This window comes from Telopea speciosissima, chromosome 7 (assembly GCF_018873765.1).
Source record: "Telopea speciosissima isolate NSW1024214 ecotype Mountain lineage chromosome 7, Tspe_v1, whole genome shotgun sequence".
NCBI lineage: Eukaryota > Viridiplantae > Streptophyta > Magnoliopsida > Proteales > Proteaceae > Telopea > Telopea speciosissima.
The window spans coordinates 62740439-62759396 of NC_057922.1; the positions used below are offsets into that span (position 1 = coordinate 62740439).

General features: G+C 40.4%; 1 protein-coding gene across 1 annotated transcript in view; it reads right to left on the reverse strand.

Moving 5' to 3' along the window:
- Nucleotide 1: 1 nt before the first annotated feature.
- Nucleotides 2–18958, reverse strand: part of LOC122668981 (diacylglycerol O-acyltransferase 1A-like) — a 45848-nt gene continuing 26891 nt past the window's right edge. The window contains exons 15-16 of the mRNA XM_043865589.1: nt 1173–1226; nt 2–455 (exon numbers count right to left, since the gene is read on the reverse strand). Of these exons, the coding sequence (XP_043721524.1) occupies nt 345–455; nt 1173–1226 (165 nt within the window). The 3' untranslated portion in view covers nt 2–344. The remainder of the gene's footprint in view (nt 456–1172; nt 1227–18958) is intronic.

Consider the following 18958-nt stretch of genomic DNA (forward strand, 5'->3'; position numbering starts at 1 on the left):
TACGACAAATGAATTTAACACAAACTATAAAGCCATATATTTACAAGTGATTCAAGAATGATCAAACAAATGAAGATCTCCCCAGCTTCGTATAAAATTGTTACCAATATACCATCCTTCACCCAGGATGGCTTAACATTAAACGAATCAGCAATGCCTTTCATCAAATAAGCATTCAGTAGAGGGGCAAGATCTGATGAAATGAAGATCGAAGCAGCATGGAATCAGATGAATCAATGAAAATGAACGATACTGCTCCACATCATGCAATGGAGGTGCTGAGAGATTTACCCCCACTGATACTGCAGTTTTTTTCACAGCCAGTCAATGAGATATATATCGGATCACTTGCTTACTCCATTCTCTTTACGATTCATCACATCATGGTAATACAGAAGCACAGACATTGGTTGACCAAGAATGCTAAAGAAGAACCAGAAGATCATATTCCCAACCTGGCATTGATCAGAAATAAGACCAAAATTAGCTGCCATGGATATTACAAAAATTTTTAAGGGGCACTCAGAAGGTAGGTTAAAACTGAAATGTGAGGCCAAGATGGAGACAGGACCAGAAACCCCCCTCCTCTTTCCTAGTTGATGACTTATTCCAAGAACTGGATCCACCTACCCCATGAGCTCCTGATCGTTACTGAAGTTACAATGCTTTAAGGCTTGTACAAAAACCCTACCAAGAAACTCAATGCTAAGCAGGCTGAACTGTATATGTTATCGATGTGTTCCGTGTCAGTTTTAATCTATCCATCCTCTTCATGTAATTCAAGTCTTCAAACAATCCCCTTAAATAGATGGACAAACTTTTGCACATGAACGGCACTCTAAATCAAACCAAAGAGTGTTGAAGATTTGATTTCGGAAAGGCATTGGGACAATTACAATGGCCCATGAAAGTTCAATAAATCATGGTAACGAGGGTGATCTACTTGGTGTGGTTTAGTTGCTATGCAACATCCAAGAGGTGACCCACTGCTACTCATTCAGGGGGTTCCAAAATGTGGGCACACAACTATTGGATGGCCCATGCTGAACAACATGAACATCAGTTTGACCAAACTGTGCTCTTTACAGAATCTCAAGCGCAAACTCTAGTCTGCAAAAGTTGAACATGCTAGGGCAAGCTTAGATGGAAATAGTTGAGAAGAAAGTCCATACCATGGTATTTCTGAATTTATTTTGTAGGTAATTCGTGAGCAGGACCAAGGGAATCTGAAAACAAAAAAAAAAAAAAAAACACAAGTAAATCACATCTGATATTAATTCTTGCCACTAATGATGTTAAGCGGAGCAAATTATTAACATTCGACACACTGTCTTGTCATGTATTCCCTCTGTCAGAAGAAGATCCTGCAATTGTATGGCCATAACTTTTAGCATGAGGAATGCTAGCCCCACCCATATCTAAAGTGGGGGAGAGATTGCATACCATTAGTCATGTGATACCTGGACTCAGAGGTACTTGTTACTTATTGAATCTACTTACTAGGACTAACAACTTAAAACATTAAGAGGAAAAAAACAGAAAAGCTCGAGGATCACTGGTGCCCTTGTTCTCAGTCAAGAAAAAAGATAAAAGTACCAACACTCTTTTTTTTTTTTTGCTAAAAGATCAAATGTATAAATTAAAAATAAAAGAGAATACAAGGCAATGATACGGACGTGTACGGGAGCGGCAACAATACAGGAGTGTATACGTATGGTAATTAAACGGACTATACGGCAATAATACTTTTCAAAAATCTGGCACAATAAAACATGCACGGCAATGATACGGACGTGTTTAATACGGTTGCTCTGTAAAAATCCGGAAGCAAAAATATGGGTTTAATATGGTATTAAGAATGAACAAAAACTAATTGTTTGCAACTAAATTCTAATCTCTCATGTTTTCATGAACACTTAAATCCAATATGAATTTTCAATTTGAAATCATTTCTCATTCATTTGGATTTCTACATCTAATATTAATTAAGTTTAACCCCTGAAAAGGGTAAGAGGAAGTTGGAAGGAAGCAAAACGAGAAAGAATGCAACAAGCTCTTGTAGAATCAAGCATTTGCAAGGTCATATAAGTTAAGTGGAAATTGTATTTTCCAAAGAATGGCATCTCACAAAATCACATATTTTCCTATCAATCTTATTAAGTTGTCTTTCTAGAGCAAAAAATTTGCACAATTAACATTAAGTCCTTATTCTGCTAATTTTCAAACCAAAATGAGAGGGGCAAAGAGCAAGAGCACACAATGTGCCTTCTAGAATTTCCTAGGATCAATTCTCAACAATGAAATTTATGAGGTCATTGGCATTCCAGATTTTCAATCAACCATGTCTAAAATTAATTATGAGGAGAAAATAAATTTAAGGGAAAGGACTGTTTTTTAATTATAAAGTAGAGGGAGGAATAACTTAGAAACAAATTAATATAAAGAATGGACTTTTATGTAATTAACAAGAAATATGGCCTTTTTTGAAATTTTCTCGAATTAAATAGGCAAGGCGGTAGAACCAACATAGTTCAAAAACTCGTTTCGTCGCAGTCAAAATCTCGAATATTTCGAGTATTTCGGTAGAGTCGAAACGAAACTCAAGCTTGAATTGAAAAAATGCAATATTTCGGAAATTTCGGTCATCTCGTTTCGGAAATTTCGGTTATTTTGGTCATTTCGGCATTTTACACCCACAAATGGCCAAGCAAAACTCATAGAAAAAATACCATATTTCGACGAAATTTCGGTATCTCGGAAATTTCGTCAATTTCTAGTATCTCGGAAATTTCGGTCAGACTGAAACACCGAAACGAAACGAGATTTTAAACCTTGAGAACCAGAATTGTTTCGATGGAGAGAACTCTCATATATGAACATCAATCGATCTAGGATTTCAGGCTGAGAATCCTCACTGCCAGCTCGCTTGAATTCATCCAATGGACACCCAAAAATACAGTGGAAGAAAGATTATTCAACCACTAAAACTGAACCTAGCAGTAAACTCAAAATCAGCTCTATTTGCAAGTATGGTTCTTAGCAATATGATGTTCTTAAGAAGCCAAACTGGGAAGCGTAAGTTGCCCCTATGAGTATAACCAACACTTGAAATCTCAGACAGAAAAGAGAAGCATCGATAGAGTCCGACTTTAATTTTTTTGGTCTCTCAGTACCCCCTGAAACAAAGAATAGCAGCAGATGATGTTTTAAGTCAAGAGCCTCAGTCACCGGCCGCCGCTGAACTTGTCCGGGAACGGAGATAGAGACGAAGGGGGCAAGAGGCTAGGGTTCCAACTGCCTGGTTTGGTACTCGGGAAGGGCGAGGCCACGAGGGGTAGGGGATTCCGAAGGAGTTTTCAATTGTTTTTTTTCTTTCAAAACACTTAAAAACATATAATACGCATAAAATATTTCGTACATTACAAGTCGCGTTTTACCGCATTTATGCAATTATATGTAAAAATACGTTTTTTTCATCCATACGTTCGGATACACATATAATATGCGAACTTACTATGGGCATACCCAGAAGGACACAATTACAAAGAAAGGAAAACTAACCCCCACCTTCAGCATTGCCATAAGATAAAATGACTAAATATAGAAACGATATCTTGGAAGACCTGTCATATCTCGATTGATCTCCTCTTTGATCTGAGAAGTGGAGGAGGACCGAGCAAGAAATTCCAGATCTAGCTGCCTCTTTTGCAAAAAAAAAAAAAAAAAACTGCAATCGGATTTGCTTCCTTGAAACAATGGGAAACCTTCCACCTAATGGAGGACATATAAGGCTTTAATGAAAATCATTGCTGCCAAGTGAACCACTGTAGATGCTGCCTCTGAAACAATAGAACCACAACAGCCGAGTCGCATTCAATCCATATTTTGGAGAATCCCAACTCTTTTGCACGTTGTAACCCATACATGATAGCACTAAATTCCGCCTCAAAATTAGATTTAAGGCCAATAAACAACTGAAAAGAACACAACACCTTCCTTGTGTGATCTCTGAAAGTCCCACCGACACCTGCCCTTCCTGGGTTATCCCACGAGCAACCATCCACATTTAGCTTAATCCAATCTTGATAAGGCTTACAACAAAAAGCTTCCAAAATCTTGCAAAATGAGTGAGGCCACGTGGCAATAACCAATTATTGGAGCAAACCGCTCAAAATTATTTTCGAAAATAAGAGGATCTATAGATACCTTCAAATCTCCTTCTATTCCTTTCTAACCATAAATTGTATGGAACCAGAATCATACCTGCGGTCCAAGCCCCTTTCAGGGAGGTAATAGATGTCTTACGTTTCCACCATCAAAGGAGATCCAAGACTGAAGATGGATCACCCCAGGGAATACCAAAATAGCTCACAAACTGTTGCCATATCATTTTCGAATATGCACAATCCAGGAACATGTGGGCCACTAATTCCACATGACATGAGCGTAAGTCACATTTAGAGGCCGATTGAATCCTTGTAGCAGCAAACCGATCATCAGTTGGAAGTCTGCCATGAAAAAATATCCAACCGAAAATTGAATGTCTAGGAAGCAAATTCAATTCCCAAACAACAGCACTCCAAGCAATCTTTGGGTTTTTCAAACGAATTTCTTCCCATGCTGATTTCACAGTGAAGACACCCAATGGAGTCAAGCTCCAAGCACTGAAATCCACCATAGGGAAGTCCGGAATCTTGATCGATATAGCAGTGTTGAAGACATTCGAAAGGAACTCAGATGATACTGTGGGAAAGCACCAACTGTACTTGGTCTGAGACTTTGGTATTTCGATCCTGGAAAACAGAAAAGTCCAGACCAGACACATCTTAAATTGAGGCATTTTCCCACTGCCAACCGACCACCTTTCCAGACTGGATACGAGATGCCACACCCTTCTCACCCCCGGCCAAATAGAAGATATTTTATAGCACCGTTTCAGGGATCCATTACTGTTCACATATCTTGACCTGAAGAAACTACTCATTACTGAATCACCACGTTTGATTTTCTAGACCAACTTGCAGAGAAGAAATTTATTTACTTCGCTAAGTTTCCTGATGCCAGGCCCTCCTTGAGATTTACGTTTGCAAACCGTATCCCATTTTACCACAACTTTGGAGGAGTCAACATCACCTGTCCATATAAAATTTCTCATCCACCTTTCCAACATGGAAATAATACTAGAAGGCCACCAGTATATCAAGAATTATGGACTGGGATGCCTGAAATCACAGACCTAACCAGATCCACTCTTCCCGCCATTGGTGGCAACTTTCCCTTCCATCCTACCAGTCTACTTTTGATTCTATCTACCAAAGGCAGCAGTGGTTCCTTTTTGACTCTCCCTTTGAATATTTCCATGCCCAGATAACGAGTGGGAAGATGGCATACTGGGAAACCCAGCAAATCAACAATTCTTTGTCTTCTCCGAGGAGGGATAGCTCCCCAAAAGAGCTCACTTTTCTCTAAATTAATATGCTGCCTGGAGAAAGCTTGATAATTTGATAGAAACTCTTCTAGATTCCGCACATACCAAATTGATGCATTCATGAAAATAAAATATCACCAGCAAATAGAAGATGTAAGGGAACCTTCGTACCTCGTGGGTCCTGGAGAGATTTTAGTTTTCCCTCATGAGACAGATCTGAGACCCCTGCATAGAACTTCCTCTGCCAGAATATAGAGGATGGGAGAGAAAGGATCCCCTTGTCTGAGACCGCGGTGCACCCCAAAGAAACCTACCGGACCTCCATTCAAGAAAATTGATATCCTGGTTGATATGAGAATCTGATGGATCCAATTAATCCATGTTTCACTGAAGCCGAATCTGCGAAGAACTTCAAGTAGAAAATCCAAAGATAAAGTATCATAGGCATTCTGCACATCCACTTTCAAACCAACCCCACCTCATCTAATCGGCTGGTTCATAATGTTAGCAAGTTCAGACGCCATACTGATATTGGAGAATGTTAATTTCCCTTTCTGAAATGCACCTAGTTCCTCAGATTAAATTGGGAGGAAGAGGGCTCACTCTAAGGGCCAGAATTTTGGAGATCACCTTCACAAAGAAATTCCCCATGCAAATTGGCCGAAATTTGTCCAACGAGGAAGTACCATATACCTTGGGGATAAGAGCGAGAAAACAATTAATTACTCTTTTGGGCATTTCCCAAAAGAGAGAAAAATTTTCACCGCCTTACATATATCCTTTTCCACAATCTCCCAACATCTACGAAAGAAGGCACCCGAGAAACCGTCTGGACGTGGAGAACTATCTGGATCCAGCTCCCAAACCACACTTTCAATTTCCTCCGGTCTAAGAACTGCCTACAACCCCAATTTATCCACCTCATCAATAACACTAGGAACGCAGGATAGCATCTATGAATGATTTTCAGACGGAGTGGCTTTGTGGAAGTTCTCAAAAATCCAGAGACCTAACTGGCCAACAGAGAAGGCTCACAGATCGCTGAACCATCAGGTTGATTAAAACATCTAATCAAGTTCTTCGCCCTGCAGACCTTGGTTGATAAGTGGAAAAACTTTGAATTTCTATCACTTTAAGATAGCCACTTGCCTTGGAATTTCTCCGCCCCAACTTCTCATGAAGCTTCAATGCATTTAATTATGTTGTCTTAGCGCTAGCTTCCTGATCAAATAACTGATCATTCACCCCAACCGTTTCTATAGTCTCCTGGATATCCTCTAAAGCTAATTTGGACTCCTTCAAAGCAGTATCAATATTTGGAAAGGTCTCACGAGCCCAAGATTTTAGAAGGGGTTTGAGCCTTTTCAGCTTCTAAGCAAGTCTAAAATTAGGGATGCCATGCACCTCTACCTCCCAGGAATATTTCACCACCTCCATAAACCTTTCATGATCCATCCAGAATTTATGAAGTCTGAACGGGCAGTTCCTTGGTCTCTGAAAAGACTCCAAAAAAGGCTGCAATGGGACAGTGATCAGAAGAAGCCCCTAGAAAAACTTTCTGAGCACAGCCAAGAAAGAAATCTACTCACGCACTGTTTCAAAAACTCCTACTGAGAACTGCACAAACATGCCCTGACTTTCTATTATTAGTACAGGTGAATTTCTTTCCTTATGAGGGAACCGAAAGTAAGGAACATGCATTAATCATAGCACCAAAATCAGCCGCCAACCCTAAATTAAATGCCCTTGGACCCCTCTTCTAACGGGACTCTAGGGTAGCATTAAAATCGCCGAGAACCAACCAGGGATTAGAGGCTACAGGGAGAGCCGATAAGTCCATCCACAACTCTCTTCTCTTTGCTTTAAAACAGTTTGCATGCACCATTGAAATAAATACACGTTGGCACAGTCAATTTAAATCGAAATGAACTGATTTAACGAAGCCACCACACAAGGATGAGATATATTGGCCTTCAGAACGAACAATTTTAATTTTGGTATAAAATTGAGTACAGATCATTTGATAAAAATTTTTGAACGCATCATATACATCACTCTTATGTTTCATCAGAAAAGTCCAAGTAGTATGGGAACAATCATCAACAAATGATACCGATAGCCAAATAAAGAGGAAGTAGGAGAGGGTCTCCAAACATCAGTATGCACATTGTGAAAAGGAACAGAAGAAAACAAATCAGGTAACTGTTTCCTAATAACAACAAAAGAGGGATGTCCCAAACGTTGATGCCAAAGCATCACAGAATCCACAGTACTGGTGTCACTATATCCACACAAATCTTGAAAAAGACAACGAGAAGGAAAAAAACAGTGACTCACCAATTCAAGGATTTGGTTAAGGGACTCACAGATAAAAGATTAGTGGCAAAGTTAGGGACATGAAGAACAACGTCAAGGGAAATGAAAGAAGTAAAATGAACACTGCCCTTACTGGAAATGGAGGAAAGGGAGCCACCAGCTACCCTAACCTTGTCCTTACTAGAACAAATAGAGTAGGAATCATAATACTGGGATGTACCGATCATATGATCAGTGGCACCAGAGTCAATGACCCAAGATGAAGCAACGGAAGGAGCAGATGTGGAGGCCTGCAAAGTTGAAGCCGAAGAGTTTAGCACTGAAGGTGGAGAAGAAGAGTTGCCCAGTTGTGACATAACTCTGCGGAATGCTAACATCCTCCTTGGTAAGAGAACTGTGATCTGTCTGTATGCTAGGTAAATACCCCATAGGGTCAGTCTCAACCATCAAAGTATGTCCTCGAGCCCCCCTCTCTCCTCGGCTACTACGCATACCCTGGGGGACGGCCATGAAGTACCCAACATCTCTCTCTATTGTGCTCAGGTTTCCCACAGTGATCACATCGGAGCCTATCCCTGTCATCTCCACGGGGTGGCCCATAGCCTCTGCCGCCACCATGCCAATCTCTGTGGGAGCTAGAAGAAAGAGCAGACCGTTCAAGGGAGGATATAGGTTCCATGGCCACCCATCGAGTCTCCTCACTCTGCAAGTAGCTACATACTTCCTCTAAGGAGGGAAGAGCAGACCGACCTAAGATTTGTATCCGGATTGACTCATACTCTGGGTTCAAGCCACCAAGGAGAATAAGAACACACTCCTTCTCAAGTGTTTCGGTAAAACTTAGCTTCATCCTTTGGATTGGACAATTGAAGGTCCCTATAGTGATCATACTCTTCCCCGAGACCAGTGATAGCATTATAATACTAAAAAAATGGTTTTATCTCCATGTTTCATAGTAATGACCTATTGGAGGAGTTGATAAACCTTAGCTGAGTCACCCACTCGGTCAAAGGTCTTGGAAACACTATCCCAAATATCCTCAGCAGTCTCCTTTCTCATAAACCTCCTCCCAATCTCAGGCTTCATAGAGAACATAAGGCAGATCATTATAGCAGAGTTTTAGGTCTCCCATTTTGAAAACATTGGGCCACTTGGATTAGGAGCTTGAAGGGTGCCTGTAACATGCCCTAGCTTCCCCCTACTCCACAGGGAAAGCTTAACAGAATGAGCCCAGTCCAAGTAGTTGGTGTTGTTCAACTTCACTGTGGAAATCTGGGTTTTTGGGTTCTCAAACGCCATATGAGTAGGATGAGCGCTATTCGAAACTTCGGTAAATCCACTGACCACAGACATATTGTAGAAGCACATACACTCAACCCACATCCTTTGTCCCAACACTTAGAAAAAAATTCCAGCAAGGAGAGCAAACACATAACTTGAAGATATCCAACTCAAATACACACTTCAAGGTGTAACATCATCTCATAACAACCTAAGAGGCCCAAACAACATAGCTCACCAACACTATGCAGACAAAAGCATCACACACAACATTTCAAAACAAAAATGACTAGAAAATAGTGATGAGCATGGTTTTAAGAATCGACCGATACGATACGGACCAATACGTATCGATATCGATCGATACCGATACGATACATACCGATACGTCTCTTTTTTATTAAAAAATTGACTGTCTCGAATTGTATTGAAATGTATCGGTCAATACGACCCGATACAATACGATATGATCGATACGTTCGGTAAAGGGTTTTGTGAATGGTCTAATACGTATTGATATGTATTGGTCGATACGGCTCGATACATACTGATGAGCACATTTATGTGTGAAATCTTAGGGCATAAAACATACATTTTACCACATTGGACAGAGTTACTTTGGTGCTTTCTTGTGTTTTTCAGGTTTTGGGCTATTCTGGACTATCGGGAGCTGCATGTCCCAAGTTTCACGTAAAGTTGCCATTTTTCCTTCCATGGCTGTAAAGGGGACTAAATTTGGAGCAAGTTAGACGTGACGGAACGCAAATACGCATTCGTCTAGCCCACCGTACAGTTGATTATTCTTTTCAGCCCAAGAAAGAATAATGGGTCAGAAAGGAACTGTAGTGCAAGCCCATAGTTAGTCTACCACTGCCCAAGGATATTTTTGACATTATAGAAGATATTTCTAAGCAATGGTGGAGATCTACTGCAAGTACAGGGCTATTTCGGCAATTTTGCATTCTTGAAGAGAGAGAAGGACTGCTATCCACATGGAGGGACCCACACTGCCATTAGATTCCATTAATTTTGAAGGCCCACAAGGTGTCCACGATTTTTATGGGCTGCATTTAATGCCCCATGATTTTTAGAGGACACATTGGGGATTTTGTTATTTGGTAGAGTGGAATCCTAGTCATCGCTCTCTCTCTCTCTCTCTCTCTCTCCTCCAACTTTTCAAGGCATTCCTGGAATTTCACTTGGGATAGATTTATTTTGAAAGATATTTTCTCATCTATGGAAGGTTAAAAAATCAAAGATGCTTTGATTTTATTGCTTGGAGAAGATATCTACAAAGAAAAGGAAGCACAAGTTAGAATTAGAAATTTACTTTTCTAGAAATAGAAGGTTTATGTAAACAATATTCTTTTTTCTCCCTCTTTCTATTTTTTCTTTTTTCTTTTTTCTTGGGATTCAAGGCAATGTAAAGGAGGAAGGAGAAGAGAATATTCTCTTTTCTTAGGGAATATTTCTCTTACACTTCCCTCTTCTCTCTTCTCCCCTTTCCCCTATAAATACCCCTACCTCTCTTGTAAATTTTGCTCATTCACTAAGTGAAATTTCTTCTCTTCTTCTCCTTCTAATTTGTGCTTTTTGGCTTTTCTAAGTTCTAGTTTGTTTTTTTTATTTTCATTTGATGGTTATAATAGGTTTAGTTTATGCTTTAATTTCAATTTAAGTCTTCAATTGGGTTGTAATTTCTTAATTCTAGTTTAGGTTTTAAGCCTTCTAGTTTAAGTTCTTAAGTTGATGACAAGACTTGAAGATTTAGAAGAGGAGGCCATGGTAAGTTTATGCAAGTATTCAAGCTTTTCAATTACATTCATGCAAGCACATCCAGGTTTTACTATCTAAACTCTCAATCTCATTCTCCATCTCCTCTATCTCTCTTTATCTTCTTCTTCTTCTCCCTCTATTTCTTTTATTTTAATTTTATATGGTTGTGGTTTGTGGATGCATTTTTATTCCCTTATTTCTTTTTATGTGGTTAGTATGTGTGGCTGCATTTTTATTCCTTTCAATTCGCTTTAGTTTGATAGGTTAGATGCTCATGTGTTAGGACGCCGATTTAATCCCTTAATTTTGTTAGATGCTTATGAGTTAGGATGCATTGATTTTCGTTAGTTTAATTAGTTTAATTTAACACTTTAACTTGGTTCACTTTGCATTACTTTTAAGTTAGTTAAATACAGTGGCGTATATCTCCTCGTGTTCGACCCGTAGCTACGATTGACCCGTACGCTTGCGATTTTATTTTAACTCAAACAAGTTTTTGGTGCCGTTGCCGGGGAGATTATTGTCCATTTTATTTATCTGATTTTTAAGTAGTTCGAAGTGTTTTAGTTTATTATTGTCTTTTTTTTTTTTGGAAAAAAAAAAAAAAAAAAAGTTTTGAAAACCTCTTCTTGTTTCTCTTCTGTTTCAAATAGTGTGCGCCCAATCTAAAGTCCTTCATATGTTTCAACCCTCCATCTTTTGGTGTCCCTCATAGGATTAAGTTACCTATGACGCTACATCTTGACTTGGTTGGGTGGATTGGCATGTGACTTATCTTTGGAGGTGACCACTCTTGATAACAGGAAAGCGACATAGTGAGAGCGTTGGAAACATAAACGTATAGTAGTCCTCCACCCTACATTAGAATCCACTTGGAGTCGCACGTAGGTGGCTATAAAAGACTATACAGGTTCCCTTGCTGTCAACCTATATGGCATCCTTACAGCTTTGAACCATTGTTTCGATTTTTGAGGGATAGATGCACTATCTACCTTGGGCTCCCTCTTGTTTTTAGTACTTTTTCTTAAGTCTTTTATTTTTCTTCAATTTTTCTAAAGGAGACCTCATATCTGTTTAGGTGGCTACGGTGTGGACTCGTGATTCATCTAATCGTCTTATTAGAATACCACCTTCTCCATTACCCTTAACCCCACCTTTGACCATGGGTGACCAACAACCCAAGACTCTTAAGGATAGGTTTTACCCTACTAGGGCTGCACAGCCTTCTTGCATCAACTTACCACCTGTTATAGGAAACAATTATGAACTCAAGACCAACTTCATTAGCATGCTACCCCACTTCCATGGGATGGACAATGAAGATGCATATCTCTTCCTTAGGGAATTCGAGGAGGTCTGTGTTCTAATTAAGGTCCAAAATTGCTTAGGTTTATACCCTTTGCCCTGAAAGACCAGGCCAAGAAGTGGCTCTGTGGACTGCCTACAAATTCCATTAATACATGGGATGAGCTCACCATTGTCTTTTTGAGAAAATTCTTCCCTTTTCACAAGACCAATAAGCTTAAGAGTGACATCCTCCAGTTTAGGTAGAAACCACATGAGTCCTTTTCTAAATTCATGGAAAGATTCAAGGACCTACTCTTAGAATGCCCTCACCAAGGTTTTGACTTGTGGCAGCTATGCCAAATTATTTATGAGGGTATTGATTATCAGACCAAGCAACTTGTAGAGTCCATGTGTCCTACAGGCTTTACTTCTTTTTCTGAGGAAAATGATGCATGGACATTCTTAACTAACTTGGCTGATAAGACTAGGGAATGGGAATCTTCCCAAGAGGCTGAAAGGACCACTAAAGGGTATGCCAGCCAAGGAGGCCAAACTTGACAGCCTCATAAAAAGGTTGGAGTTCATAGTTCTTAAAGAGTCTATACCGGTTAATCAGGTCAACCAGGGCAACCATGTGTCAATATGCAGTTGGTGCCAAACCCCTGGACATATTTTGGAGGAATGCCCCAACACCTTGGTGGGCAATTCCAACACTGAGAATGTAAGTGCTCTCTACCAAAATAACCCATATAGCAATACTTATAATCCAGGATGGAGAAATCACCCCAATTTCTCCTGGAATCAAGGGAACTAAGCAGACCCATCCAACTTTAACCATCAAGGCCAGCTTGGTGTCCAAAGGCCCAACTATACACCACAAAGCCAAGGAATGTCTCCTAACCCCTTTCCTCCTCGTCCTTATCTAGGACCTTCTGTGAATTCTGCTAGGCCTCCTCTCCTTGCACCCTATCAGCCACCCCCAGGGTTCATTAATACAGGAGAGGCACCAAGAATAGGTGAGATTGAGAAAAGAATGACCCTTATGGAGAAGCAACTCATCCAACTTGTCGCAATTTTGCATGAGAGGGAAACAGGGAAGTTACCTAGCCAACCTAAACCAAATCCTAGGCATCAGGTTTATATTCAACAAGGTATCCAAGCTCCTCCACTCAACCCGGTACAAGGCCAACAGCTTCAAGGGCCCTCCAGCCAGGTTAATGCTGTCTATGCTTTAAGGAGTGGCCGTGAGTATTAACAGGCTAGTATACCTCAGTCTTTACCATCTCATACTCCTATTGACTCTCCCCCTTCTGAAGAAGCCATTGAAGTGCCTATTGTTCCTGGTTCGTCTGATGAACTTGAAGAGATCCCAGATGATTTGGTTAAGGAAACCAAAGATGATTCTGTTGAGAAAGTAAAAGAGACCACCCCTGAAAGAGTTTATACCCCACCTGCCCCTTTCCCAAATAGGTTGGTTAGCAAGAAGTCTCCTTCTGTGGAGAAAATTATGGATGTTTTTAAACAGGTTCAGGTGAATATCCCCTTGTTGGATGCTATTGCCCAAATCCCCGCTTATGCTAAAGTCCTCAAAGACTTATGCACCCAAAAGCGGACCACCAATGTGCCCAAAAAGGCATTCTTGGCTGCTAACATTAGTTCTCTCATCTCACAGCCAGTAGCAGCCAAGCATAAGGATCCTGGAAGGCCCACCATCTCTTGCACTATAGGTAATACAACTATTGATCATGCCTTATTGGACCTTGGTGCAAGTGTGAACCTCTTACCCTTTCATATCTACCTACAACTGGGATTGAGAGAATTGAAACCGACCAAAATTACTCTTCAACTTGCAGATCGGTCGGTTAAAGTTCCTAAGGGAATGATTGAGGATGTCCTGTTGAAGGTTGGGGAATTTATTTTTCCTGTGGATTTTATTGTTTTAGATACCCAACCTACTGCCAACTTCAAGGACCAAATCCCTATCATCTTGGGTAGGCCATTCCTAGCTACCAGTAATGCTTTAATCAATTGCAGGAATGGTCTCATGAAATTATCTTTTGGCAATACTTCTGTTGACTTCAATGTGTTTAGGTTGGGCAAGCAGCCTGATATGGATGAAGAGGTACATATGCTTCAAGGATTTCCTGATGATATTGATACGTTCTTTGAGATTGATTTTGATTCGGGATTTCAAGAATGTATGCAGGAATTGGAGCGTATTGATGATACCCCCTTATCTGAGGTCTGGAGCATCCAACCACCTTTGGAGCCCCTTGGACCCCTATCCACCTCCATTCCCAAACCCTCTATTATTGAGCCCCCCACATTAGAGTTGAAGGCATTACCCTCCAACCTCAAGTATGCCTTCCTAGGGCAAGATCACACTCTTCCTGTTATTATTGCTTCTGATTTGACTTCTATTCAGGAAGAAGAGTTGATTAAGCTTCTAAAGGACCATAAGGAAGACATAGGTTGGACCATGTCTGACATTAAAGGTATTAACCCCTCCATTGTTCAACATCATATTCATCTGATGGAGAGTTTCAAACCTTCTAGGGAATCCCAAAGGAGGGCTAATCCTGTGATGAAAGAGGCAATCAAGAAAGAGATCCTAAAGTGCTTGGATCATGGCATCATTTATCCTATTTCTGATAGCCAATGGGTGAGTCCTGTGCAGGTTGTGCTTAAGAAAGGAGGAGTCACTGTAGTTGAGAATGCCAATAATGAATTGATTCCAACCTGTATCCAAACGGGATGGAGAGTGTGCATTGACTACAGGAAATTGAATGCGGCAACATGAAATGACCACTTCCCCTTGCCTTTTATTGATCAGATGTTAAAGAGACTAGCTGGCCATGAATATTATTGTTTTCTTGATGGTTATGCAGGCTATAACCAAATCCCTATTGCTCTAGAGGACCAACACAAAACCACTTTCACATGCCCTTATGAAACTTTTGCTTACCGGCGTATGCCTTTTGGGCTTTGCAATGCCCCTGCTACATTCCAAAGGTGCATGATGAGTATCTTTTCTGATATGGTAGAGCACTTCTTAGAGGTGTTTATGGATGATTTTTCTATTCACGGCTCTACCTTTTCTAATTGCTTGCATCATCTCTCTTTGGTTCTCAAAAGATGCATAGAAAAGAACTTGGTCTTGAATTGGGAGAAGTGCCACTTCATGGTGAAGCAAGGCATAGTTCTTGGTCACATTATGTCCAAAGAGGGGATTAAGGTTGATAGATCTAAGGTGGACCTCATTGCCAATTTACCACCACCCAAGAGTGTGAAGGACATTAGATCTTTTCTTGGCCATGTAGGTTTTTACAGAAGATTCATCAAGGATTTTAGCCAAATAGCTAGACCTCTCACTTCCCTTTTAGCAAAGGATTGCCCATTTGATTTTTCTCCCGAGTGTCATAAGAGTTTTGAGCAATTGAAAAGAGCATTGACCTCAGCCCCCATTATGCAAGCTCCAAAACGGATAGTGCCATTTGAGCTTATGTGTGATGCCTTTGACTTTGCTATAGGGGCTGTTCTTGGGCAAAGAATCAGCAACTTGCCCCATGTGATTTATTATGCTAGTAGGACTCTTGATGATGCACAGCTTAATTATATAACCACTGAGAAAGAATTTTAGCTGTTGTGTTTGCTTTAGAGAAATTTAGGCCTACTTGGTTGGATCACATGTTATTGTTTACACTGACCATGCAGCTATCAAATATCTTGTGCAGAAGAAAGATGACAAGGCTTGCCTCATTAGGTGGGTCCTTTTGTTGCAAGAATTTGATCTTGAAATTAGAGATAAGAAAGGGTGTGAAAATTTGGTTACAGACCATCTATCCCAGCTGCCTAATTCGTTGACTGTTGATTCTCTAGTCAACGAGAACTTTCCTAATGAGTATTTGATGGCAGTGTCTAGTGAACCATGGTTTGCTGATATTGTCAATTATCTGGTTACGGGTATGATACCTGCACATTGGTCCACCCAAGATAAGAATCGTTTCTTTTCGCAAGTTAAATATTTCTTTTGGGACGATCCTTATCTTTTTAAGACTTGTCCGGATCAGGTAATCCGGAGATGTGTTCCTAATCATGAGCAACAATCTGTCTTATCTTTTTGCCATGATCAGGCTTGTGGAGGCCACTTTGGGCTCAATAAGACGGCAGCCAAGGTTTTACAGTATAGATTTTATTGGCCTAGTCTGTTTAAAGACGCTTTTACTTATTACAAGGCATGTTCTTCATGCCAATCTTTAGGACGTCTTTCTAAGAGGAATATGATGCCCCTCAACCTAATTTTGGTGGTTGAGGTGTTTGATATATGAGGTATTGATTTCATGGGGCCTTTCCCTAACTCTTTTGGTAACCTGTACATATTACTTGCTGTGGACTATGTGTCCAAATGGATTGAAGCTATTGCTTGTAAGACCAATGACCACAAGGTGGTTGTGAAATTTCTGAAGGAGAACATCTTCTCCCGTTTTGGTACTCCTCGGGCTATCATTAGTGATCGGGGCAAGCATTTTTGTAATTGGCCTTTTGAGGCCCTCATGAGAAAATATGGTGTCATTCACAAGTTAGCCACACCCTACCATCCCCAGACTAGTGGCCAGGTTGAGGTTTCAAATCGACAGATAAAGCAAATTCTTGAGAAAACCATCAACCCGAACCACAAGGATTGGTCTAACCGGTTGGTAGATGCTTTATGGGCCCATAGGACAGCCTTCAAGACCGATCTTAGGAATGAGGCATATGAGAATGCCCGAATTTACAAGGCATGTCACTTACCTGTAGAGATTGAGCACAAGGCCTTTTGGGCTATCAAGAAGCTTAACTTTGACCTACCAACTGCAGGTATCCATAGGAAACTCCAACTATCTGAGTTGGAAGAGCTTATGAATGAGGCATATGAGAATGCCCAAACTTACAAGACAAAAACCAAGGCTTTCCATGATAGGCACATTTTGAGAAAAACTTTTGAGGTAGGCCAGAAGGTTTTGTTGTACAATTCTCGTTTGCACATCTTTCCAGGTAAGTTGTGCTCTAGATGGGATGACCCTTATATAGTTCAGACTGTCTATCCTCATGGGGCTATTGAAGTCCTCAATCCAAGTACAGGAGCTACTTTTAAGGTAAATGGCCAACGTTTGAAGCCATACATAGAGATGCCTACTCCAGTTGAGGAAGAGGTCATGGATCTCCATGAGCCTCTTTACCTTGACCACTGATATCCTGGTATGTATCCCCTCCCTTGTCCTTATTCTTTCTTTTCTGCATGCATTGAGGACATTGCATAACTTAAGTGGGGGGGGGGGGTGTTGGACTTTATTTGTGAATTTTGTGAATTTTGATTGTGGCGATAGTTTGGTTATGTGTATAAGTCTCTTTCATTGCAAAGCGAGAGAAAGAGGGAATTAGGTTCCCTAGCATGCGTAGTAATAAAAAATCCCTTTTCAAGGATGGTAGTTGGTTTGTATCCGGTGATGGGGATTGAGTTTGAAAATATGAGTGCTATTTCATTTGATGGTTTCCTCTATGTGTTTATGAACCCTTTGATCTTTTGGCTAGTAGTTGAGACCAATTTGTTTGTGGCAAGGCAAAGCATGAAAGTGAAAGTGAATGGAAGAAAAAAAAAAAGTGAAAAAAAAAAGAAATAAAAGAGAAAGAAAGGAAAGTGGAATTCCTTGGGACTAGATAGGGCACTGTGCCTCATGAAGCAGGGTGACTTGATCGAAATTCCTTGGAAGGAAACTAAAAAAAAACTCTTGCATCAATGTCTTAAAGTCTTCATAGATACATGCAAAAAGTGAAGCTACCAAGTATTTGGGTGTCTGGTGTATGCTCCACCATGTCATTCAGGGAACAGTAGTGGAGTAGAAATAGAGTTTATGGAAAAAGAAAAAAAAACTTTTGCCTTAATGCCTGGAAAAAAAGAAAGTATGGTCAACAATACTAAATGCCTAAGTCTTTGGTTCCATCGATGCTATGGGGGGTATACTTGAAGGTGAGTAGTGTTCAGAAGATAAGAGGAGATCCCTTAATCTTGATATATACTAGTTGCTTGAATTGATGTGAGGTGATAAAATTCAAGTGTGGGGGAACCTTTGGCTCCTTAATCTTTAGTTGAGTAGTTCTTTGAGACTGTGTGCACTATCTTACTCATGCCATGAGAAAAAATTTACATCATTCTTTTTGATTTATTGAATTTTGGGTGTACATTTACTGCAAACACCCACGAGACACAACTCGTCCACTAGGGGTAACCTAGGGGTTTAAAGGCTTGTTGCACATGCTAAGTGCAACCGTGATTCCTACGAAAGTGAGTTAGGATTTTTTGCATTTTAGGTTAGTTTTTCTTTTGTTTACTTGAGGACAAGTAACGTTCAAGTGTGGGGGAATCTGATAAGCACATTTATGTGTGAAATCTTAGGGCATAGCATACATTTTACCACATTGGACAGAGTTACTTTGGTGCTTTCTTGTGTTTTTCAGGTTTTGGGCTATTTTGGACTATCGGGAGCTGCATGTCCCAAGTTTCACGTAAAGTTGCCATTTTTCCTTCCATGGCTGTAAAGGGGACTAAATTTGGAGCAAGTTAGACGTGACGGAACGCAAATACGCATTCGTCTAGCCCACCGTACAGTTGATTATTCTTTTCAGCCCAAGAAAGAATAATGGGTTAGAAAGGAACTGTAGTGCAAGCCCATAGTTAGTCTACCACTGCCCAAGGACATTTTTGACATTATAGAAGATATTTCTAAGCAATGGTGGAGATCTACTGCAAGTACAGGGCCATTTCGGCAATTTTGCATTCTTGAAGAGAGAGAAGGACTGCTATCCACATGGAGGGACCCACACTGCCATTAG